This window comes from Chrysemys picta, chromosome 2 (assembly GCF_011386835.1).
Source record: "Chrysemys picta bellii isolate R12L10 chromosome 2, ASM1138683v2, whole genome shotgun sequence".
In the NCBI taxonomy this organism is placed as follows: Eukaryota; Metazoa; Chordata; order Testudines; family Emydidae; genus Chrysemys; species Chrysemys picta.
Window position 1 is genome coordinate 179,829,625 of NC_088792.1, and position 26,949 is coordinate 179,856,573.

The 26,949-nt window shown below is 42.5% G+C and overlaps 1 protein-coding gene across 4 annotated transcripts in view; it reads right to left on the bottom strand.

Moving 5' to 3' along the window:
* The window catches only part of LOC101951390 (Gfo/Idh/MocA-like oxidoreductase domain containing 1), a 344,332-nt gene extending 338,366 nt beyond the window's left edge, over positions 1 to 5,966 (bottom strand). The window contains exon 1 of one of the 4 annotated variants that reach the window (XM_065585028.1): positions 4,553 to 5,964. In XM_065585028.1, the coding sequence (XP_065441100.1) occupies positions 4,553 to 4,805 (253 nt within the window). In that variant the 5' untranslated portion in view covers positions 4,806 to 5,964. Of the gene's footprint in view, positions 1 to 4,552 lie in introns of all 4 variants that reach the window. The other 3 variants (XM_065585030.1, XM_065585027.1, XM_065585029.1) reach the window with 3 other exon arrangements.
* Between the last annotated feature and the right edge of the window lie 20,983 nt (positions 5,967 to 26,949).

The following is a 26,949-nucleotide window of genomic DNA, read 5'->3' on the forward strand; positions in this document are numbered from 1 at the left end:
TGACAGGAAGGGGATGCAATGCATGACAGTTTGTTAGCAAGAGTCAGGCTAACTGTAACCCTAATAATGCGAGATTTGTAGAAGCGAGGAATGTGTGAGGCAAGTGGGAAAGAACTGTGTGAGAAGTTGTTGCGACCTTGTGTAGATAATATGGAATGTAGACTAAGAGTCTACATTAGTGAGCAAAACAAGATATCAGAATGACCTATGTATAAACAGAATGCTGCTGTTGTTTTCCATGCTGTATCTCTTGATCACACCTTTAGTTTTGAGGACCTCCTTCCAGACCTTGGGTCATGGTTTACGGGGCTCTTTCAAACAATTGTTAAATGGATTCTTTTCTTTCTATGTGTTATTTGGACAATGATACAATGTGCCAAATGCCTGTGTAATGCTATGATCAAAAGCTCTGCTGTCCATAAGAAAACCCAGTATCTGTCCCTCCAGCTTGATCGCAAATTGCATAACGGGCCTGACAATTTTTGAATTTGTCAGGCCCGAAGGGGGGACTGTGAAAGTTACTAGTGACCCCCCCTTAACAGAGCAGCCTTTATGTCAACCAGGGCCATTAGGGGGAAGCAGACACTTCAAGTACACAGTAGCCTGAACTTTTCAACTGTCTTCCCTTCAAGGCCTTACGGTAGTTGGAGCTGGTCCCAAGCCGGTTTTCACTGACCAGATAGCAAAAGCACGGGTCTGACAACCACCAATCAAGTGTTAACACTGCAAGGACCTTTGTCTGAATGTGTATAAAGGATCTGTAAAATGTGTGTAAGACAGAGTTTTTGTACTAAGGTGCAAAGCTCTCCTTTCTTCTGCAGAATAAAGCAACTCTTCCTTATCCCTGTCTGGCTGTTATTGGCTCTCAGCTAGGTGGACCCGATATTTCGGTAACAGAACTAATGCCTGAGTTTAAAATCAAACCGCTCTCGAAGAGATCACTTTGAAAAGAGTGAGGGAAGGAAGTGCTAATAGATAAAAAGATATTTCTGTACATAATGTTTTTAATATTTACATCTTATATTGCATGCCAGTGTAACCCACACACTTCCTGGGTGTGATGTTCTGTCCCCTCTAGTGGCACCCGAGACCAATTAGCACTTAATAAGTCTGCTACAGCCTTAGCTCATGCAGTAGAGGCTCATGCATTTAGCTTTAGACGTTCCAGGTTTGATCCCAACCACCAGGGTTTGTCGGTGTTACACCAGTACCTTATATCATGCCCGGATCTCCTATATAGGCATTGTTTCTTACCTATTTCACTGCAATTGCAATACAAAAAGAATACTTACAAATAGTGAATGGCAGAAGGGCAAGTTGACCATAGACAGCTGGGAGTGGGAGAGGTACTATCAATCAGTAATGTGAAACATCATTTCCTTTTTGAAAATGTAGCCTGAATTTATTTTTGCCAAACCAGCATCATCAATAATTTCACCACAGGTCTGGAAATAATGTTTGCTAGTTAATTGCTACTACATACACATATCATAAGATGAACAAAACATGATGTTCACTCAAAACTATTGTTTTTCTTTTTGATTTCATAGATTCTGACCCTGCAACAGACACCCCCCCCCCCCCCCCCCCCGTGCCTGTGTGGAATCCCATTTTGTTCTATGGGGTTGAACGTAGAGACATGGTCCACCCAAGCACAGGCGGTAAGAGAAAGGTCTTAGGGTGACTAGATGTCCCGATTTTATAGGGACAGTCCCGATTTTTGGGTCTTTTTCTTATATAGGCTCCTATTACCCTCCACCCCCATCCCGATTTTTCATCCTTGCTGTCTGGTCACCCTAGTCTTAGTAAAGGAGTAGTAACATTAAGGAGGACTGGGGGGAGGGCAGGGGGATATTCAGAATTTGCAGGACTTTCCCAGTCAAATTCTAGCAATTTGATATTAGATCAAATTTGAGGTCTAAAACCTTGACATTCTCTTTTTAACTCCATGGTAATTTAAATGCTCTGGGACATTTAGATCTACATTATAAAACCATTAACACATACTTTGGCAGGCAAAGCATAAATAATATGCAATCTAGAAAAAAGTCAAAGGTTTGCTATAAAGAATGATCAGGTTCTTTTACCCAAAGACAAGAACCATTTCTGGTCAGAGATATTAAAACACTGTGGCAAAGCTTGCACTGCAGATACTTGCACTATACCTGGCCTGTGAATAGAGAACTAAAGTTTGTTAGAGCTGGTTCTCAACCCTTCCTTTAAAGACTGAAAATGCCCATCGACACTAACATCACTAATGATAACTTAGTATTACTATGCTTTCTAGTAGCAATGTAATACTGTAATTCTATGATGCAATACACAGCCGTGGCAATCAGCCCACAGAACTGCAGAAAGAAACGAAATAGCCACTATTTGATTTGTTTACCTCAACATACCTTTGTCAGTTACAAAGATGACTCAACACATTTTCCCTAATTTACTTTCTCTCATTTACATTTAGAGGGCCAAAGTCTGATTTCAGTGACACCGGTGTAAATCCGAGAGTAACTCCACTAAAGTCAACCTTGATAGAAAAACAAATACTTTACATAGGAGGCCATGAAGTTAGGGTGATCAGCTGTCCCAATTTTATAGAGAAAATCCTGATATTTGGGGCTTTGTTTTATATAGGCGCCTATTACTCCCCACTCCCTGTCCCAATTTTTCACACTTGCTATCTGGTTACCCTACACGAAGTCAATGGGGTAAATCCAGTTTACATTAGTGTAAATGAAAGCAGAATTTAGGCCACAGTTTTTACATGTGTTAAAGTATAATTAAATCTGAAGATCATTTTTGTAAGTGTTTGCCTATTTTTCAGTCCTTTCTTTGTATATGATGTTGATTAAAGGTTTCAGAGTAGCAGCCGTGTTAGTCTGTATCCGCAAAAAGAAGAACAGGAGGACTTGTGGCACCTTAGAGACTAACAAATTTATTAGAGCATAAGCTTTCGTGGACTACAGCCCACTTCTTCGGATGCATCCGAAGAAGTGGGCTGTAGTCCACGAAAGCTTATGCTCTAATAAATTTGTTAGTCTCTAAGGTGCCACAAGTCCTCCTGTTCTTCTTTTTGATGTTGATTAAGGCTCCTGTGTAAAAATATTTCCTTTATTATCATAGTTTCCTGCTTGCTTTGCTGCTTTGCATCTGTTGATGATTGTGCCCTGCTCAGGTTATTTTTTAGACTTATTGTATAAGACGCAACCTTCCAACTGTGCAAGGTACTAAGCTGTCATTTAACACAAAGAGTAAATGGTGAACGGTTTCTCTGGTGCCGCCCTATGCACATATGAAAACTCCTGATTATTTTCTCCCTTTCATCATGAAACAGATGTTTTTCCCCATTTTGAACCTAACCTTTTAGACACTATTAGGGCCTGATCTTGACAGGTGCTAAGCATCCAGGCCTTGTGGGTATTCATCACCTCTCAGGATGAGACCCCCATGGATGAAATCCTGGTCTATTGAAGTCAATGGCAAAACTCCTACTGAAGTCAACTGGGCCAGAATTTTACCCCATAATTAGGGCCCTACAAAATTAATTGCCATGAAAAACATGTCACAGGCCGTGAAATCTGATCTCCCCCCCCCCCCCTGAAATTTGATCTTTTGTGTGCTTTTACTCTATGCTACACAGATTTCACAGGGGAGACCAGCATTTCTCAAATTGGAGGTCCTGACCCAAAAGGGAGTTGCAGGAGGTCACAAGGTGGGGGGTCATGGTATTGCCACCCTTACTTCTGCGCTGCTTTCAGAGCTGGGGGGCTGGAGAGCAGCGGCTGTTGGCTGGGTCAGCTCTGAAGTCAGCGTCGCTGCCAGCAGCCGCGCAGAAGTAAGGGTAGCAGTACTGCAACCCCCCCCCCCCCACACACACACACACAATAACCTTGCGACCTGCCCACAACTCCTTTTTCAGTCAGGATCCCTACTGTAAAATTTCAGATTTAAATAGCTGAAATCATGAAATTTACAATTTTAAAAATCCTATGGCCGTGAAATTGACCCAAATGGACCATGAATTTGGTAGGGCCCTACCCATAATGTTGCAGAGTAACTAGTCTCAACATCAAGCATTTAAAAGTGAACTCTTTCAACACTCTGAAAAAAGAGAGATGGGAAGTACTGCTTCCTAAAAACTTCCAGTATGTTGCCTTAACGAGGTGTCTGATACAAAGGACTGATGACATCTCAAAACCCATAATCTCACATTTTAGCACTAAATCATCTCAGTTTCAATAATCCTAAAATACCAAAAATAGTGCTTCAATAACGCTACCTCCCCAGCAGGGCTTCCTACAGGACACTAACACAACCCAGCTCGCTCGCTCTCTCACACACACCCCTCCTTAGATTGACTGATTTATTTACGCACAGGGAAAAGCTCTGCGGGGAACCTCCACAAGTGCAATGGGTGGCCACAGATGCTCCTCCCATCCCCAGCCATGGGGATCCCGCACATGCTCCCAAACCCCCGGAGATGCTTCCCGAGCAGCCCTAGTCTTCCCAGCGTGCGCAGGGAGGAAAGGGCATCTGGGTGGGACTCACTCACCCAGGGTTTTGACCGCGATCTGCCTGGTGAGCGGTGGCGGCAGGTTGATGCAGACCAGGTCCACGTCCTGGTGCAGCAAGACCTCGTCTATCCGGCTGGTGTAGAAGGGGACGCTCATCTCCTTGGCCAGCTCCTCCGCCTCCTCCTGGGTCCGGCCCCAAATCGCTTTGACCGAGAAGCCCTCGTCCTTCAGCAGCGGGATGATGACCCGGGCGGTGAGGCTGGTGCCGAACACCCCCACCCCGGGCAGCATGGCTGCTGCTCTCTGGCCCTGGCCGGCTCGGCGCCCCCCTTCCCCCCGTGTGCGCCCTCCGCCCCTGCCTGCCGCGCAGAGGAAGGGCGCTGAGCTGATAAGCGCCGCGGCAGCGAGCGGCACTGCAAGGAGCGATCAGACCCAGCCCAGCGCTGCCGCCGCCGCCGCCCTGGGAAGGGGGACACGCCGCCCCCGAGCCCAGCAGCAGTGGCTGGCACGCCGCCTGGCAGCTGGTCCCTGCTGTGCCCCGCGGCTCCCGGAGCGGCTCAGCAGCAAAGCAGCGGCCCCAGATGCTCCCCCCTGCTTGCCCTCCATACCCGGATCATCACACAGCCCAGGGCGCCTCTCTTCCCCACCACACACACAGCCCCGAACCCGGCTGCTCTTCCCCGGCCAGCTACCTCTCCAGCCAGCGACACGGGAAATTGCTGGGCAGCCAACAAGTTGTATAGTGAAGAGGAGGAGGCGGCGGCAGCCCCCTGGACCTTAATCTGCATCTGCCATGTTCACCACAGAGCACTCCTAATCACTGCGAGAAAAGGAGGAGTTTTGCTGTCACCTACTGCTTTCCTGCAACGCCCTCTTTAGAGCTCACATGTCATTGGCCACCACTCTGGTTTCTTTCCCAGTGCAATCGAAAAATAGCACCAATTGGCTGGCATGCCCTTGGCAGGGGGCAGCAGAGTGCTGGTGGCACTAGATGGGACAGGAAGATTTAGAAGCAGGCAGAAGGATGGGCTTCTATTGTACCTAGATCCTGAAAGGCTGGGCTTCCTCAGTTCCTCTCCCCTCCCTCACTCTTTCACCACCCCCTATCCGGCTGCTGCAACCCTCTCCCCTGGGGCTCAGGGCTTGTTCAGAGCTTACTCAGCCTTCCCTCCACTTTAACTCTTCCCCCACCTATTTTTGTTCTTATTGTTCCGCTTGAGATAGGAACCGAATATACAGAGCTGCCAGCTCTGGAGGGAGACTCTCTTCTTTTGCATCTGTTAGAAGGCAGGAGGGTTTTAAGCCTCTCCCTTTAATAAAGAAGGATTTGGCTGCACATCTTTCAATGACATCTAAAATCTTAATCATACCTTTTGAAACGTCTCTCATTCAAGTTTTCTCTGGGGTACCATCATAAAAAGAAAATTGCTTTGCTAATGCTAACTGCTCCCACTTTAAAGCTTGTAAAGGGGGCCCAGATACCAGGGTACTGGAGCCCTATAAATACAGGGAATGATATAAATACATTAGTAGTAAAATACACTGTTTGTAAGACAAATAAAATACACTAATTAAATTTCTTCACTAACTTTAATTTTGTATTTCGCCCTAGCTGGCTTTTTCATCTCCTTCTTCTCCCACCATGATGCAGCTCCCTCCTGACAAGAGGTTCTGGCCATAGCAGCTGGCAGTGGGTTCCCTGGCAGCATGTTTCTTAAATGTTCCTCATTTTGAGGGACATCACTTATTTTAGTCCCAAAGTTACCTGCATCCCACACAAATATCGATGTCCCCTCACTTCTCTCATTCAAAATTATTTACATCAAAAATAAGGAATCATGAAAACTGAGGTTACAGAAAGTTATATGCACAAAAGGGAGGAATTATTCAGCATTTTAAGCATTCTGAATTAATAATTTTTGACCCCTCATTCTGAGTGTTTATCACACATTGTGTTCAACATCAGGCCTTGGCAGGTTGAGAGATATCCAACTCAGGAATAGTGTTGCCAAAGGGCCAGAGGTAGTCTGGGTGGGCCAGCCAGGAACCACTGCAGATGCACAAATTGGCTTGACCTCTGTTGATTCACCAAGATCTGTACAGATCTCTGGAGATCCACTGCTTTTTCAGGATAAACCCCCTTCTACTTCCACGGGGAGAATGGATGAGCAAAAAATTTCTCACCCAGTTCTGTGCTGCTCATTTACACCGGTGTAAATCCAGAGTAACTCCACTGAGGTCAATGTAGTTTCAATGGTGTCATACCTGAGAGAAAAATCAGGGTCAGGAAGTTCCTTGAGCCCATGTAGGGGGATTTCAGTCAATGTCATCTTGGTTTTCTATTTATTCTCCACTCTGCTAACCCCTATACAATGAAACCATCTAAAGAAACCATTTTATTATTCTTGTTTCTTCACTAATTTCCTTTTGCTTTTATGTATTGCATTGCAATGCAATTGAAAATATTTTTTTCTACATTAGATTCCTGGAGTTGTGCCAGGGACATTTTTGCAACCATAACTCACCACTATATGAAAATTAAATTCAGAATCAGAAGCAAGTATTCCCTTTATCAACTGCTGCATGGAGATTCTGTTTTTTCTGCCCTCATCTGGGGGCAAAGACTTCTTTACTGAAAAAAAGAACTGAAGCCTGGAGGATCACTACAAGTTAAACAGTCTTGCTTGCTATGCACTCTGCGCCTTTGAACTAAGCACCATCAAACTAAACTGAGATTGATACACTTGAGCTTAAAACAATTGAAACATGATCCAGGTCCATTTGTCAAATAACCACAGCAGCACTACCTTACCTTAGAATGTCAAGGTTGTATTGGGTCCTCAGTCAGACGCTCAAAACTATTTATAGATTATGTTCCTGAGATGAGTAATTTGGAAATTTTTCTTAGTCTTACTGTCCTTGTCTGTGTATAAAAATAAACCCAAGAATGTAGCTAAATCACAGGAATAGACTGGGAATGGAGAGTGAACTATGATTTATTAATTATATATTTTATATTACTTCGGCCCCCAACATGGACTAGGAACTTTATAAAAATCATAGAATGAGCAGGATGTTATACTAACTTCACCGCTCAGTCACTTTCATCCTATCCTTCACCACTGATCTACGTTATCTGTTTAGATTATAAAATCTTCAGAATAGGGACCGTATTTGTATCTTTGTAGAGAAGTTTCTTGTTTGCTAGTTGTTTTATTTCATTACTTCCTATTTTGTTAACATGTCTTTATCCACAAGCTCACCCTTACTGTATGTCTCCACTGCAGTTAGCCTAGTCCAGATGAGCAGCCATACCACAAAGCCATATCTGAGTTACGGTGTCCTCACTGGTGCGGCTGTGCTGGCTCCCCCATGTGTGTTGCTAGGCCGCTTGGGAATGTATCCATAGTTCTTTGTGCGGCAGTAAGTCAACCCACCCTATGATTCTTTCCCAGTGAATCGTGGGAGAATGTGTCAGTCCTTCTGGGCACAGGGAGGGAATTGTAGGAAGATGTTGGAGGACTATCCAAGTGATATAGCCTGTGACCTCACTGCAAAGTGGGCAGGTTACTAGCCTAAGTGAAAGGGGAACTTTCCATAAGGGAATGTACAATCAGAAATCCTTCCTACATTCTAATACCTATATTCAAAGAGGTCTCTTTGTATTAGATTTATTCAGCATTCTGTATCTCTAAAGCATGCAGTCCCTGCAGATAGGAACTGTTATGGGCACCTGAATAATCAGCTGCTGCAAGAGAAATGCAGGGACCTGGCACTCTTTTGAACTCAGTCACCTCTTGGTAGGTAAAAGCTTCCAGTTGACCTTTAAGATGTAAAATTGCTACATGTATTCTGTTAGGCTTCTATGCAAAGTCCACTGAAGTCAAATGAAAGATTTGGGTCAGGCCCTTAATGGTCTGAAGCAATTTCTTTTGTATCTCTCTACACTTAAAAATTCTGTTCATTTTAAATCTATTTTCACAACAAATGTACAACCATGATATTCTATAACTATGGTTCTACAACTTTTTAATACACCTGTTGGAACAACAGTGAGTAAAGCTGAATAATACATAACTTCTGTGATATCAGGAAACAGAGCTTGCTGTCTACCAGAATAGTTTTCAAATCCCAGAATTTAAAACATGAATTAACTCATTTCCTTTTACATAAATCTGGGTCCTCAAGCATCAAATGGTTGTGAAATTTCTTTAAACCAGTTGGTTCGTTCTGGATTTTACAATTTGTGATCATCATGACTGGGCTTCTGTAGCTCTGAGAGCTGCAATTGTTTTACTCAAAGATAACAGTGATTCAGAGATAAGGAAACTTGGTGATTCAGACCTGTCTGGTTCTCCCACTCAAACCTTATTGAGTCACACATATGTGCTGCACTAGAAACGGTACATGAGCTGAGCTGCTCAAGTTTATACATATAGATATGAGATTCCAACACATTTTGCAGTTTTTCAGACTATTGAGAATTTGTTCTTTGCAGGAGCCATACACTTTATTTCAAGGTCTCTTTAATTGCATTTCCACTGAGACAACTCACAAAGTTCTCGTACTTTTATTTAAAGGGAAGAGCTGTGTTAACATTTATTGTATTAAATGGCCCAGTGTGAAAAAGGGAGCTCTGCAGGAAAGTAGGCTGTATAAACTAGTAGAGGACTCAGATAAGGCTTGACCCTGCCCCACTTAAATCCATGGGAATTTCCCCCAGAAAACAGAGCCCATTGGCCCTTGTTCCCTGAGCTTGTTCAATGTGCATTTGAAGCATACCAATTCCATTAGTCTGAAGCCATTCTTTAGAAGATACGCATCTTAAGTGTGTAGCGCTATAGGGAAGCAGGGGTGACTCTGAAATCCCTAGTCATTGACATAATCCCTGTACAGGCATTTGTATGCTGTGCAGCTAGGAGCCCTTCACTAAAGGACTGTAGGTCCACAAAAAGGGGTTGAATAATAACACCATTTAGCACATAGAATGATGTTTTATGCATAGATCTCACAATATTTTACAATGGTGGATAAGTATTATTACCCCCATTTTACAGATGGAGAAACTGAGGGAGAGGGAAAGTAAGTGCAAAATTTTCAAAAGTCTCTCTTCATTTTGGGGCCCTCAGTTTTTAAGTGCTTGTCTCCAGCTAGCCACCAAAAATGAAGTACTCAGAATTAGTGGCACTTGAAAATGTCAGCCTAGATGACTTGCATGACAGCATGTGGGACCCAACTCAGCAAGGTATTTAAGCATCTGCCTACCTTTAAGCATGCGCGTAGTCCCATTTAGTTGTTCCAAATGCTCCATGCTGAATCGGGGCCATAGTAAATCAGTAGCATAGAAGCCCTGAATTCTGAAATCTAATTTTGGGCCTAAGCACTAGACCATGTCATGACTCATACTATTGTAACTTTAGCGCCCTCGTGGCCAAGATGGAGTCTGCTTTGCAGCCAGCTCTGGCCAAGAGAAGGCGCGCGCAGGAATGCAGCAGGAGAAATCCCTTCCACTTCAGGGGCACCTGTTCCAAACCCCCCAGAGTGAACACACCCACCCACAGGAAAAGTACAATGGATATAACAAGGGAAATATTTATTTACAGAGGGATGAGAGGAGAAAAACAACAAGGGAAAAATATAGGGGGAGCAGTAGAACAGTGTTGCATCCAAACCAAGGCCCCACAGGCCCAGTGGTAGCACAGTCTAGAAGGGCAGACACTGAGCAATATGTCTGCACACAGAGTTCAGGAGTCCTGAGCAAAGTTTCAATATAGTGGTGAGTTTTGGGTGCTCCTGGTCATCTTCAGCACCAGTGAACTTTCCCCAAGAAACCCCTCCGGTGCCCTCTTCTGCCGCTCTCTGCAAAGCCACACAGAGTGACCACCTCCCCACTTAACTATCTAGCAACCTCCCTCCTTGTTCCAAATGCAGAGTCACAAGCCCCAGTACTCACAGCCCCACGCAGCTCTGGGCAGCTGTGATACTGGGTCCAGCTCCAGCCTGTCCTTCTCGGGCGATTCCTCCCTGGCACAGTGCTCCTCCTGGCTCCTGTCCTGGGGTGTCCCCGATCAGCCCTGTCCGTCTCAAGTCTCGGGCAGGTTCTCTCCTGCTTCACTTTTCCAGGGCCTGCAGGCTGCCTCCCTCTCTCCTTGGAGCTCCAGCGCTGCCCCCTGGAGTTTCCCTCCTGTTTTCCTTACTCTCCCCCTCCACCCTAGGAAAAAGATTTAAAAGGGGCCATGCTCTCTAAACCCCAAAGGGGTTACACTATATGTTTGTAAAGTGGTGTAAAAATGAAATATGCTATATAGCTAATAAGTATGTTTTTAATTGATCACATTGCATTACTTGCACTGTGGATAAGAAGTTAAGAACATAATACCAGCCATACTGGGTCAGACCAAAGGTCCATCTAGCCCAGTATCCTGTCTTCCAACAGTAGCCAATGCCAGGTGCCCCAGAGGGAATGAACAGAACAGGTAATCATCAAGTGATCCATCCCCTGTCGCCCATTCCCAGCTTCTGGCAAACAGAGGCTAGGGATACCATCCCTGTCCATCCTGGCTAATAGCCATTGATGGACCTATCCTCCAAGAACTTATCTAGTTCTTTTTTGAACCCTGTTATAGTCAAGTTACTTTAGGAAGAAGATAGTATGGCATCGTGAGTTTTTTAGACACTTTGAAATACGTAAAATAAAATTAACTTGCTTTTAAGAGTTATGAGGTATCCCATATAAAATATGTGTAAAAGAGTCAAATTAGGTGGTAATCCATTTGTCTATAGGAGCATAGCAATTGCTAGACTGTATCAGACCAGAGGTCCATCTAATCAAGTATCCTGTTTCGAAAAGTGGCCAGGACCAGATGCTTCTGCGAGAAACTTTGGAGTAGGCAAAAAATATAGCAACTCCAAAAAAATAATGCAGACACGCAACATATGTTAAATACTGCAGCCAGGAGAGATCCAAAATTTATTCCAAATAAATAAATCTTGTTCCATAAAAGAGCAGACAGTGTTATCAGCCTGCTAAGCCAGGCTTCCAAAATACTGAGAACCAGTTACATTTCACAACAGGAAGTGCTGCTGTTCTTTACCTACCTCAGTGATTCAAAAAGCCTAGGCACAAATTTCATTTTTACCTTTTGTAAATACATATGAGGAGTGAGCTAAATGGACACTCAACCCCAGGAGCAGAAGAATCGATAACATTCTTTTGTTTCATCTATTTGCTTCTTTAAAGAGGACTGGCCATGTTCCAGTGCAGGGTTTTGTTCTGCTGGGTTGTTGTTGTTGTTGTTTTAGTTATTTATATCGCTTAGTTTAGGAACTTGCCGCCCTCCCTTGGCCCACCAGAGCCCAGATTTATTAATTTTCCAGGCACATTGAAAAGCCCCTTTTCCCCCTCCTTTCTAAGGCTGTTGAAGAGGGTATAGGCTGAGGTGGATGTATTTATGGGGAGTCCTCTGTATATGCTGTGATTTTTAATATATGGGATCGGCACCCAGAGCATTGGATGGGCAGCTAGAGATTTGAAGAAATAAAAATAAAGAATTGTTCTTGCTTATGTGCCATGCAAAAAAGAAGAAAATGGGAAAACAATTCTGGTTAGACTGGACAGGTTAGGCAGCTATATACCAATAATCAGCATGTTAACGTATTCATATTCCAGAGCAATTTTTGTAATGTGCTTTCAAAGAATTCATCTCTGCACAGTTGTGATCCCTTCAGGTTTTCCGACAGTGCTATAGCATGTAATACTATGCCAGGCCATTTAACTCTGCAACTGTATTACCTAATTCTGTCAAGCTTTTTGGGATAATAGTTTGCATGAAAGAGAGTTCTCAAAATAAAGTTACAAGGACAGATCCAGATCCTGCATGAGTACAATTCCAAGGAAGTCGTCATGTCTGAAATTACTTGTACTGTTTGGCCTAAGTTGTTTATTTGTTAAATTCACTATTCTAAATAATTTATTTGTTAAATTCATTCCTGGAATAAACCCACTGAAGCAAATGTATTTTCATCAAGGATAAATTTAGCCCATTATATCAGTCCTATGACAGCTCATGGAGATTCACCTTTATCTCAAGTGATAGAACTACTGCTTTTGGGACTGAGGGTGCTTTGTTAGAGTCCAGGCAGAACTGATTCCTTATAACTCAAAAATTAAGTCATGCAAGTAATGGCTTCTTTTCAGGAAGGGAGTGTTTCCTAGTGGTTAGAGCAGGAGACTGGGTTCTATTCCTGATTCTGCCTATGACTTTCAAGAATCAAGGTGGAGAGCATCTTCTGAGAAGTGCTGAAAGACTCAGCACCTTGCAGCATCAGTGTCTTAATAGTCCAGTGTCTTAGGGCTTATTGTTGCACACTATTTGGTATGTGTAGACCAGTGATACTTAGACTGAGGCATGGGAGCTGCTAGTGGCTCTTTAATGTGTCTCCTGCGGCTCTTTGCAGCACATGATATTAAAACACTATGGGTACGTCTTCAAAACAATCGATTTATCCGGGATCGCTATATCGCGTCTCGTTAAGACACGATATATCGATCCCCGAACGTGCTCACCGTCGACTCCGGAACTCCACCAGAGCGAGCGGTGGTAGTGCAGTCAATGGGGGAGCCACGGCCATCAATCCCGCGCCGTCTGTACCCCAGGTAATTCAATCCAAGATACTTCGACTTCAGTTACGCTATTCGCATAGCTGAAGTTGCGTATCTTGGATCGATCCCCCCCCCCCCCAGTGTAGACCAGCCCTGTGTGATTTAATGATTAACCAATCTAAGTTATTAACCAATCAGGATGCTTTAACTATGCTATTAACCAATTGTAGTTGATAAACTAATAATACTTGGTCAGTCACATTTTTAAATATATATATATAAATATAAAACTAAATATTTTCCTGTCATACTGTTTAAATATGAATATATAGTACTATGAGACAATGAATTCACACTACTGTGGCTCTTTTTTGTAAGGTTAATCACTAATTTGGCTCCTGAATCACTGAGATCTGAGTATCTGTGGTGTAGGCTATGCTGGTGCACACTAAAAATTCCCTAGTGCACTTTAACATAGGACCAAACAATACTACATTAAAACATACTAGGGAACTTCTAGTGCTCACCACCATAAACTACAGAGGCCAGTTAATGTGCAGCACATTAGTGTGCTTTAGAAATGACACCCTGTAGTGCGCTTTCCACACCGTGTAGACAAGCCCTCATTTTACACATCTTTAAAATAATTGTTATAGTAATTACTTACCCCACAAGGTTGAGGTGAGGATTAATGTTGTAAAGCTCTTTCAGATCCTTGATAAAAGTGCTATAGATACATATTAGTCATTACTTTTATTATGTAAACATTGCCAAGCCTGTTTGGTTTGTTCTCAAATGCTTCTCAGTTAAACATACATATATTTAGAATATCTGACATAATTCCTTCATGAACATCAATCAAGACACATAACAAGCTCTTATTGTATTAAAAGTGCCACATAAGCCATTTTAAAACATTTAAACACACTGGATTACTAGAAGATCACAGCATCATTTAGGAATTAAAGTTAGACTCTGTAAAAAAAAAAGGGGGGGGGGGAAGGGGGCTTTACCAAATCTAGTATGAACAAAAAAGTGTTTTTTTTAATTCAGCCCCCCCCAAAAGATTTTAAGTGTTCACATTCTCCTGCAGTGCTGTGAACCCCGCCCTTCTAAATACACAATAACATTATGCTATAGCACACAAAACAGATTATAGACAAAAGTCTAGTTCCCCTGTCCAAATAAAGGTAAATGTAAAAACAAATAAGCAGCTGATAAAGTGAAAGCACATGAGGTTTTTTTAATTATTTCAGTTCTAGTGGCCAAAAGCAAAGTTTCCCAAACCTTTCAAAGCTGAGCCCCCATTCAGGAAAATTAAGCTAATCACAACCCCCTTCTATCCCTCCATGTAGTGTTACAGGCCTATCCAAAATGAGCTATCACTCAGAATCGATTGTATAGATTTCATAACATTATACTTCCTCTTCTTTCTTATCTCCTTTGATGAACAGTAAAATAGTTAACAATGTTGACATTTAAAGTGGCATTGGAATCTGAGTTTGCACCCATTTAAATGAACTGGGCAGCGTTATTGCTTCAGGCTCTCCACAAACTCAGCAGGCAGAAATGATGCATCACTTACACTGAGGTCACATTTTAAAGCATTTCTTTGCAATCACAACAGCCAGAGACTGACTCCCATCACAATATTGAGGATAATTTTCTCATCAGTAACTCCAGTTAATATTATGCAAGTTATGCACCTAAATGTCCCTGTCAACATGAGAAAATACTTTTTAATAGGTACTTTATATAGGTGGGAAATGTTCCAGGGAAACTGGTTCAGTAAGCCAGAGAACTATATATGGTCTACCTTTAGATCTTTAATTAATAGGGATCCACTGATATTTACTACTATAGTAACTGACTGAGCAACCTTGACTCACAAAGTAATTCTCATGGAAGTATCTCATTGACTTCAGTGGGACAACTCACCTAACAAAGGGATGGGCCTTTAATCACCACAAATCTAATTGAGCATTATAATGTTCCAGTCACATACATTGATGCTTTATGGGAGGCAAAAGACACACAGACTTTTAATATAGCATAAGCACCCAAAATCAAATGAACAAGGAGTACCCAATAATGTGGGAATGTTTTTCTGAAAGGTAATAAGGCTTCTGTTTCAGGGCTCAGCACTGCTAATATTAGTAAATCATACCCACAAAGAAAGTAGGGCAGCGTTATTAAGGACAGTGTGGAATCATGAATCTAATACTGTACACAAGAGCTGTGTCTCACATATTGGATGTGGAAAACATATGACTGGGCTCCTATTGTTCTAATAATGAAGCAGGAGGAAACTGTGATACAGTAATGCAAGAAATGAGAACACGCAACTAACTATTTACCTCTAATGCCCCACTTCTGCACTCTAAATCCCCACTCACATCAGTGGAAAGCTATTGCTTTTAATCACATTAGTCAAACCAGATTCAAAAATCAGATTAACGCATCCACATTCACCCAATAGATTTGACATGATTTGTTTCCATTAAGACATAGTTTACGGTGTTAGTCAGAGGCTGAGCCATGTTTGAGTCTATCCCCCAGCAAGACCCAAACATGGACTGGACAGGGCTGGGTGAAATAATCACAGTGAAATGACATAAACCTTGAAAATTGAGGTTTCCACTTTTGTTATTATTTGGTCTAATTTCACACAGAAAAAAAACCCTGAAATTTCAAAACAGACTAATTTCTGAGCAAAAAATCTCAATGTTCTGAAATTTGGAACATGATATTTTGTTTTGACAAAGAACCATTTTTACCCTGAAAGTTTTGATCGTTTCACATAGTTTAATGCAAAAACCACCATGAATTCAGGGCCTGAAATGGCCTGCAATGAAATTGTAAATATTTGTCAAGACAAGTAGTGAAAAAATATTTGCTGTTGTTCTAGTACCAGCTTAAATCACAGTTTCAAAATAGCATCATGATGATATAAATCCTGCTGTACAGCTGTGTTTAATGCTTTGAATTAGTGTGGACACAAGACTTAAAATTCTGAAATTATTCTTTTAATTTAAAACAAATAAACTTGCTTAGGCGTGGTTCCTCCCTCCACCTGTCAGATTTACACTACACTTAACTGGTGTCTAATGGGCTTTAGCGGTCACTGATTGCTGTCTTCTATTTCCCTTTGTATCGTAGGCAGTGCATCATGTAGTGGTATTTGATCTGAACGCTGAAGGCTGCCAGCATGCCTTACTTTTTTTACAAAGGTACAAAGGCAATTATAAACGGTCTCAGAATAATTCAGAAGCAAGGGCTGGGATTACAGAGTTCAATAACCTTCACACACACAGCAGCATCACAGTGGAAAATGCTGGACTGCAGCTTGGAAACATAGAAGCCTGATTCCTTCCTATTCCTGAAGGAAGATCTAACTATAAAAACACTGGGGCAGATTCTGAAGTCAATTATACTGCATAAAATCTAGAATCACTCCACTGACTTCAGTGGAGTTACGCTGGGTTCCTGCCGGTTTAATTTAATGCCAAATTTGGCACAGGCCTAATAATGTTATAATGAGTTCAAAATCAAGAGAGTAAGCATTGAGCAAACTAGCTCAGAGAAATAAGGACCAAAGATGAACACCAGTTCTTTTCCTGAATGGAAACCAAATGGAATCCTTTATGGATATTCCCATCTCAATCCCTATCCTCCAAATCCTTATTGCAGCCCTTAACTGTCCACTTTTCTCCCTATAAACTCCAATAGACCCAGCTCCCTCCCTTCCTGCAACTTCTAAAAGGCATTCTGCAGGATGTGGGAAGTCTGATAATATGTCTGCTAGGCCTTGAGTTGCTGCTGCATTGAAACCTAAGGCTCTCTGGGGCTCCCCTGGTCAGAGGTACACAATGCCTTTGGAGATGTCTCTTACTGAGGATGTCCTCCAATGTGAGATCTGTTGGAGGTCACAAAAGGGTAACAGCAGGGATAATGAGACAGGGAGGGCATGGAGGGTGAGGGGAAGGTACAATGGAGGAAAGGGTAAGGTATTTAGCTTGGTGAGAGAGAGAAAGAAAGAAGGGAGGCAAAAGCTAGGGAAAGAGTACATTCTGGATAAGCATCCAAGTTTTGGGGTGACTAATCTGAACTGAAACCACTCAAGGAAACAACACAGCTGATAGGCTTTCATGAAAGAAAACACTATCCTCCTGAATGAGTGTGTTTCCTGCCTTATGTCTTGACACACACGCCACCTAGCCATGTACACATGCAGTAGCACTATATGCAGGACATGTAAAATTCAAATTTCAGATTGGCCTCTTGCCCCCTCACGCATTGGGTTTGTGAGAACAACTAGGTCCTGGAGGGATAGGGGATGTACCATTTTAATAGCAGCCCATCAAGGATTTCTTTTCCTCCAGGCACAACACAAAGGGGAATACTATATGATCACTCAACCGGGCCTTCTGTCAATTTACCTACATTTTTAAGGGCAGGGGAAGAGCCTTGTTTAGATTTCTTTTTTTGACACCAAGACAGAAGGGAAAGCACTCACAGACAAGCACAACAGTGCTTATGAGAGGGAGAGCTGGCTAGTGAAAGGAGAACTACCCAGAATAAGCTAATATACTTGTCTACTTCTATTGCTATCCCTTCTCCTTGTAAAAGATCACTTATTCTGATAGTCTTCTCATTATTGTTGCCAAGCTGCCTGCTAAGCAATTTGCGGCCAAAGCTGATTATTCCACATGTTGAATCATTACTTCAGAACTAATAGTTGGAGTGTGAAATTTTGGACCCCTCATTCTACATCAGCACAGCTCCACCAGTGGTAGCTACACTGGAAGTTGCACTGTATTTTAAACAGAATTTAGGCATTTTTTCCACTTTGTCACTTAACTTCAGAAGAGCTTATTTAGGAGCCCGTCCTTCTCCCTTGGCAATCAATGGCAAAACTTTCATTGACTTCAATGGATGTAGGATAAGGCCCTTGATGGACAAACAGCCCTGTGGAAGAAGGAAGCAGAAGACTGTATCAAATAAAAAAGAAGTGAAGTTAGGAGGATTGAGGAATGAGACGAAGCAGGATTTTTTGTACTAGATCTCTAACATGTAGTTAGTTTACTGCAGTGGATACTCATTTATCTGAATGCTGGTTCTCTAAAACTGTGTTTATCTAAAATGAGATCATGTCCTCTTAGTGTGCATTAAGGCCAATATTGTCAAACTTGGATGACTAAATTTAAGCATCTACGTCCATAGGTAAGCATCTACCATAACTAAGTGGCCTGATTTTAACTCTCATTAACTTCAGTACTCAGCACCACTGAAAATCTGGCTGCTTAGTCATTTAGATGTATAATATATAAAAGACACCTGTCTCAGGCTCTGAGTGGCTGTCCACAAATTAAAAATACAGTTGCATAAAAAGATTGAATTTACAGCTGCTCCACACCCCAAAACCAGAAAATAATTAGCAACAATTAAATCAAAACCCAATCAATATCCCCTCCCCTTTATCGCAGTAACTTTAGGCACCCAAATGTGAAAGTCTGGCCTGTATACATGGAAAAGTCCCCTGCTTATCCAAACCGTCATTCATTGTTATCATGTTATTATTTGTATTGTCCTGAGGGCCCAGCAAAGATTGGGGCCCCTCAGTACTAGGTACTTAATGAGAGATGGTCTCTGGCCCAAGACACATGCTGGGATGGGAAACAGAGGGACAAACACTTTCCTAAGGTCACACACAGCAGGCCAGTGTCAAAGCCAAGAATAGAACCCAGGTCTCCTGAGTCTCAGTCCAGTGCCCTACGCTTTCTGTCATCTAAATTAGTTTTACATCCCTGTTCCATTTGGAAAAATGAAGTTTCATTGGCTATATAATTAAGAAACACAGCAAAATCTGTATTCAACCCTTTCTTGTTTTACACAACATGGCCAAAGTATCCTCATCGCTACTGAGTGCAAGTTTACTCCTTTATTAGACCACCTTTGGTAAGCAGCCGGTTTTTGTCAGTCCCTTGCATGGATGCTTACAAGACATTTCCTTTATATAATTTATTCATTATAATTGTTCTGATTACACCAGGATAAGTAAATGATAATGATTCATAACATGCAACTTTCTTTTCAATCATACCTCAAGTATATATACCACTGCACTCTAATGGAAGGAATCAAGTATTAATTCTGTCCTGTCTTACCCATGGGATGCAAATCGGGGCAGTATTTCGCCCTTCGCGTTATACATTGCTGTCAGGCTAACTACAGCAAAACATAAAGTGAGTTGTGCACCTGAGAAATCGCATGTGGAATATGCATGTCAAAATACTTAAATTCCTGTGTCCGTATCCATAAAATGAGACACTGACCGCCTTTATAAAGTGCTTTGAGATCTACAGATGAGAATGTAAGCTATTTATGAGGTTGATCATATTATTATTATTATTATGGCCTACTATCATATGGCAAGTGAACCCTGCTGTTTCAGGTGAATTTTTTCAGCCTCAGTGCTGTGCTTATTGACTTGACTAAATGCAGAAACAGAATGAATGTCTACAAAACCTTTGAGAGATGAGTACACCTAAGAGTTTTGAACAAGTTGAACAAAGTTTACAAACCCCAAGATTGCTTAACTTCATATCAGTTCCTCACATCACAGGACTGTGCCTGGGCCCATATATTTTTTTCCCAGTCCTGCACAGCAGTGTCAATTCTTCTTAAAGTCACATTTTTCTGCTACGTGGGATCTCTCCAGGAGTCTCCAAACAACCACAGGACTAAACAAAAATGTAATCTGTGAAGCAGGTTATTACCAAACTGTTCAATTTTAATCTTTTCAGCTTCTGTACCAATAGATGTTTGAGGCTGGAGATATCTGGATTGTGGTTTAAACTAAGAAATTTCAAACTCAATACCTCTAGGAGACTGGGAAAACTCTGCCATGCACAGAAATTAGCCATATATTAATGCAAACATACCTTTCGATGAGAGGGGAAGATCTTAAGAAGCTACACAGTATGCTTAGTCATTAAGTTTTAATCACCAAATACTGCTGGATTGTACAAGAGGAAACAGGCATTAGCCAGTCAGGATGGATTCTACTATCGATCAATAAGTCTAGGAAAGTACTCTTCTCCTGATCCACAGACAGCGGGTAAGCCCATGGGGGCACTCCTATTGCAGGAGTGAGGATGTGTGTAGTGTTTCCTTAAAACTGGAGCAGGAGCAGAAGGGATGATCCACATGATTAAGGGAGGCCTAGTCCTCCTATTTCTCTGTTTCCCCATTCCAGCATCTTCCTGCCTTAAACTGAAGGGATTTCTAGGTGATTATTTTCTCCCTCAGCAGAACAAATATTACCAGCTATGAGCTTGCCCCAAAGCCCATTGAAGACAATGCATCTTGGATCAGACCCCATGTGCACCTGTGTTGTGTGTACAACAAATACAATGCCAGGGGGAAAAATTCCTTCCCATTGGTTTTCTGTTTGGATTCTCAGCTGCCCATTTCCTGAAACTTCCATTGAAACCTGCAGGATGTTGGGATCACTGGTTCTGCACAGCCTTCTATTTAGCACCACTCAGATTATAATTATCTCACCTTTCTAATAAGTGCTTATGGAACAATATTTATGAGCTGTTTCTTCTCTCCTCCATAGGTACTAAGAAGCTAGTGTTCAGTGACAACAAACAGTAAATCAATTTTCTCTACTGCTGTGATCCAAAGGCCCTTTGGGTTGGAATAGCAATATTGGCAATGACTGGCTGAGGTAACAGTGACTCAGAAGCAGACCTGAGACAAAAGATACAACTAGCATGAGGAATTCGGTTCACAAAAGCACTCCTTTGAATTGCATCAGTCTGAGGAAGATGCAGAAACAGAAAAAGGGAGCGGGGAAAAGAGCAAAACGGTGTTTGTTACCATGGAAAAGGCAGATGAAGACTTTTAGGAGAAATGTCAAGAAAGAAATGAATAAATGGGTAACTTAGAAAACAAACAAACCCCACTATTACTTATTCAGAGGAGCTCCCTATAGAGAGTGGCAGCATGACAAAGGAGAAGTGAAGCACCAAACCCCAGAGTTCTTTGGGTGAACGGTCTGGCATTTGTTTGCTTTTGGGGGCAAAACTCAAAACCGTTTTTGTGCAATTTGTCACACTTGGAAACATTCTGGATATCTTGCCTTGGCTTCAGAAGTCACATGTAGCATAAGAATTTCACAAGATCTTTCATTTGTTCAGTCAAAAGCAGCTCTCACAGCTACCAATAACGGGTCCCTGAAAACCAAAATGCAAAAAGATTTAAACTCTTTTAAAATAAAGGAACAAATTGCTCTCAAATCCCCTCTACAAACACACACCCCTCCTTGCAATGCCTCACAAAGACAGGGGGCTTCCATTTTGTATTCAGTCCATTATTTCATGATATACCTCAGGGTCTGGAGGCTTTACCTTCCCAAAAGCATTTTTCTCCTTTTGTCTCTGAAGCAGCCAGTCTTATAGAACCATGGTTCTCAACTGGGTTTCAGGAAGGGTCCACCAAAATAAACCAGAGAGCTTGCAAAAAATAAAAGCCGTTTCACCTCACGCTATTTGGTCACATTGCTTTTTTCTTTTTTTTTTACCAGAGCTCGTGTTAATTTTCCTGCATGATATGCTGAAACCTATTGGCTTCAGCAGGCTGGCATTAGGGGCTAGCAAGCAGGGCAACTGCCTGGGGCCCCATGCCACAGGGGACCCTACGCAGTGGGGCTCAGGCTTCAGCTTCAGCCCCAGCCCCAGGTGGCAGGGCGCAGGCTTTGGCTTCAGCCCACACGGTGCGGGTTGGGCATATTAATACTTCAACATAATATTCATTTTTTTATTTTAGTACATATCTTATTTTTTTATATATTTTATATGTGTGTTTAACTGTAGAACTATCAATTTAATACAGCTTTGAATCTACTGGATACGCAGAAAAACAGTTGTTTGGGCACAGGTGGGCCGTGGACTTTTTATAGCATGTTGGGGGGGGGGGGGCCTCAGAAAGAAAAAGATTGCAAGCCCCTGCTATAGAACTTCCTCTGAACACCTAAACAAGGGGAACAGGAAAATAAACTGGAGTTAACCCCACGTTCACCAGATAGCAGAGAAGGCCTCTGTAACTGTTTATTTTTTCATCTTAAATTAAAATAAGTTGCTCTCTCTCCCTTTGCAACAGTTGAAGCTCCTGTTAGGCTAAGAGACCCCCTAGGAACATTGGGTTTCATAGAGTGAGGCCGGCTCTTAGCAACCATGCTGGTTTCCGCCACATGATTAGGGCTCTACCAAATTCACAGTCCATTATGGTCAATTTCATGATCATAGGATTTTTAAAATTGTAAATTTCATGATTTCAGCTAATTAAATCTGAAATTTCACGGTGTTGTAATTGTAGGGGTCCTGACCCAAAGGAGTTCTGGGAGGGGTTGCAAGGTTATTGTCGGGGGGGGGGTTTGCGGTATTGCCTCCTTACTTCTGCACTGCTGCTGGTGGGGTGCTGCCTTCGGAGCTGGGCGCCTGGCCAACAGTTGCCACTCTCCAGCCCCCCAGCTCTGAAGGCAGCGCAAAAGTAAGGGTGGCAATACCGTAACCCCCCTAAAATAACCTTGTGACCTCCTGCAACTCCCTTTTGGGTCAGGACCCCCAATTTGAGAAACACTGGTCTCCCCCGTGACATCTGTATAGTATAGGGTAAAAGGACACAAAAGACCAAATTTCACAGTGGGAGACCAGATTTCACGGTCCGTGACGCGTTTTTCATGGCCATGAATTTGGTAGGGCCTTACACATGATATAAGAACAACTAGGACAGCATAATCCTCCCGACGACTGGAATTGGGTAGTTTCTCTTCAAATAATTTGCAAGCCCTCTAGTGGGCCTCCTTATCTTCTACTGCAGAAGCCACCAGTATGTGTACTTAGCTAGGCCTTGTATGTTTGTATATAGTCAGTAAACACAGTTATTTGGCACTGTGTTCCTGTAGTTTCCTCATATTCATTATGTTGTGTAAAGAGCAAAGACAACATTGCTGGTAAAGGTTTTACTAAGAGCTAGGCTGATAAATTTCCAGGTATCACATAAATGTGGGTCTGACACTTCCTTGGGATGCCCAGGACTGAGAGTTATTCCCCTGCCTCCAGTGTGCGGGAGTCTTTCTTGTGGGAGCTGGGTGCCAGCGCCTGCACAGCACCAGGCTTTCAAGCACTCTCCTTAGGACTCTGCCTGTGCCACTTTGCTTTGCAGGTTTCAACAGGTGCATCTTGAGCCCTCTTGAAGAGTGTTCCTCTGAAGCGTCCAGCCCCTGTCACAGGGCACTCACAGTAATTACCAGGTTCACTACTCCCAAGGAAATATACTATCCACACACCAGCTTGTTTGAGTCAACTGTCAGCTCCAGTGTAACAACCCAGCACTGTAATCTATTTATAGTGAAAACAAATATAGTGCATGTTTATTAACAAAGGTTAAGATTTAAGAGATAGTGAGCAAGGGTAAAAAGAACAGCAGGTTACAAATAAAACAAAGTATAACACCCTTCCTAGAGATGAAAACTTAACTGGCTACGATCCATATCTAAAGCAGTCTTATCTCACCTAAACCTTTTCTGTAGAGCTTGCTGGTTTTCAGTCCAGCATCCAGAACATTCACAAATAACAACCCCACACATACCCTGCTACAGGTGTTCCTCAGTGACACCAAAATGTCCTTTTGCTTCTCCTTATACTTCCCCAAATCCATTGTCTTTGTTTCCCAATCAGGCTGACCCCTGGGGTACAGACTCCGCTGTGCTATCCCCTGTTGAGTTCACATCCCCCTATTGGTTCCCTATATAAATGGGTTTGCAGTATATTGGCTTACAATGTTAATTTTCAATGAACATAGATAAATCAGCATTCCTTTGTCTAGGAAAACCTCATTGGTCAACCCTGCCAGGGACACCAGCCCTAAAATATATTTTCAGTACATACCTACAACTTCTTAAATATCACCCATACATACATCACACAATAATTATGAGGATCAGTATGACATCAGCTTTCATCTGACACCCCACATGACCCTTTATGGTTAAATACTGTAAATGCTGTGTATTATGTGTAGTGAGTTTGTCAGATCTGATAGGAGTGGCTGTAACAGAACAGGGGACCCTTTGCTAGTTGGCACTGAAGGGCTCTTAGGGTCACAGTGAACACTTCCCATTAGCACACAGCAAAACTTATCCGACATCCCCCAGTGCCACAGAGTCAAAGACAGCACAATTACCAGTATAAGCACCAGTGTTTGTAATTCTAGAAGAGTGAGCTGAAAAATATTTTTTCACGTGGTCATAAACAAATCCAAGAATGAGTCAAAGGTGCAATAACTGTATGAGGAGGCCATCGGCTGGGGCTGAGAGATAGGTCCACTGCCTGGTAAATCAACACTTGAGCAGATCTGTTCCATTAGAAACCGCTCCCCCGTTGAATGGCTGTGTGCGCGCTCATCCTGTACATTACCCTAGCTGAAACTCTTGTGGTTTCTAGGCAGCAGCTCCACCAGGTGCCCAAAATGAAGACTCTCTCTAGCCAAATTAGAAGGAGCTGTACTAAGCCTGATTGAAGTGTCTCTTTATATTTACCAGTGCTTTTTGCCAGGTGCAGAAATATGTTTACAATGAATACATAAGGCTCATTGTCTTAAGATCCATCTAATAACAAGGAAGAAACTAAATTTCAGATAATAATACCTAGCTCTTAGCATCAGTAGATCTCATAGCACTTTACAAATTATTCCCATTTTACAGATGGGGAAACTGAAGCACAGAGCAATGAAGTGACTTGCCCAAGGTCACCCTGCAGGCCAGTGGTGGAGCCAGGAATAAAACCCAGGTCTCCTGAGTCTCCACTGCTTGCTCCATTAGGAGCCCCTAAAAATTCCTTATGCAGCACTGCTAATCCTCCATTTGACCCACTTTCATCTCTTCCCTAAGCCTGACAAGCCTCATGTTGTAGGCTCTATCCTTCTCTCCATGGCAATGCAAAGTACATAATTACTAAGCTATTTGGGTTAGCCAACAATGATCAATTTTCTCTTTCTAAAACATATATGATTTCTACACTGATCAAAAGCCGACAGTGCTGTTAGTCATTGCTCTAAGAAGGGAAGATAAGAGTGAAAAATATCACTCCCATGAATAAGGGGCAATTTGAAGCTGTAACATTATTAGCTCTTTTTTGCTGTGAAATATGAAAGTGCGAGAAGATTAAACAGCATTTTGTGCGCAACCTGCTCTTTTAGGAAAAGCCAAAGAAGCTTTAGGAGATTGCCTAAATATAGGAATTGCTGCATTTTTGAGTCCATGCTATGGAGCAAGGGAAACTCTGATAAAAGAAAATGTTCAAGGGAGAACAGCGTGGGAAGAGACATTTCAAAAGGCAGCCATCTAAAGCACAAAGGCCTGATCCTGCAGTGCTAATGCAGACAAATCTTTACAATGGCAATTTGCCTATGTTACGACTGCAGGATCTGTGTCAAAAGGAGGAGGAGGAAGAGAGCACGCTTTCAAGAACATCCTTCATTTGTCCTCTAGTCTAGATAATTCTCTTTGTCTCTGTCCATGGTTTAGCATCACCACACACAAAGCACTGGGATTTCTGATATCGCTTACAATGGGGGAGGGAGTTACAATTATAAGAAAGAGCCTAATAATGTATGTAATAATTGTGTGTTAATGTCCAATATTCAACTGGGAGACCAGAATAGCTACTTTTAGATTGGGGGAAATGCCTTCCGTTCTTTTTTTGTGTTTAAATCAGAGATTTACCTGAGAAACTGGGCTGATGTGTTGAATAAATGCCCATTTTATATTCTTCTTGGAGAGATTTGTTTGCTCAAATACACTATAGATTTTTACATATATATTATTAATTCCTTAAAGGGAAAAAATACAAACAAGCTGAAGTGGTGACATAAACCAGGGGCCCAGATATGCACCTTCCTCTGTAAGTCAGGCAGTTGGGCTTCTAATTTCTCAGTTTGTTCCCACAGAACTCCCCTACGCTATGCCCTGGCAAAAGTTAAAAAGACAAAATCTCAGCCTGGTCTTAGAATTTCCTGGTTTTGTCAGGCTGTGTCCCACCTTTTGTGTTGGTTACACACTCATCTGTTCTCAGGGTGTGTCTCCACTGCAAAATTAGCCTGATATCAGCACCCAGATCTAAGCACCCAGGTTAGCCTGGGTTGGCTATGAGCAGCCACACTGCAAAGCCCTATCTGAGTTACTGTATCCTCTTCACTGGTGCTGCGCTCCCCTGTATGTGTCCTGAGGAGATCTGGAGCATATTCCACGGCTCTTTGTGCTGCAGCAAGCTGAGCCATTCTATGATTTTTCCCAGTGAATTGTGGGAGAACTTGCCTGTCCTTCTGGACGCATAAGGGAATTGTGGGAAGGCGCTGGAGGGCTGTCAGCAGCACTCGAGAGATTCAGCCTGTATCCTCATTGCATAGTGGGCCGGTTACCAGCCTAAGTAAAGGAGCACCCGAGCTCTGAACCAGGCTCCTCTCTGTGCCAGGTAGCTTGGGTATAAAGCAGCACCAAACTTGGGTGAGAGGGTTTGGTGCGTGGATGAGAGGGGAATAGGGGCAACACCCAAGTAAGAGCCTAGCCTGACTTTGCAGTGAAGACATGCCCTCAGTGTCATATAAGTAAAGACAATAAGTGCCTGTCCCAGTGGTCCCTGCCTTTGGATTTTATCCCGTGTTCCTTTCCCCTCTCTTCTTTACCCACCCTCCTGCTTCCTCTTTTAAACTTTTTAGACGGGCCCCTTGCACAAACATCCGAGAAACACTTTAAAGCAAGAGAGC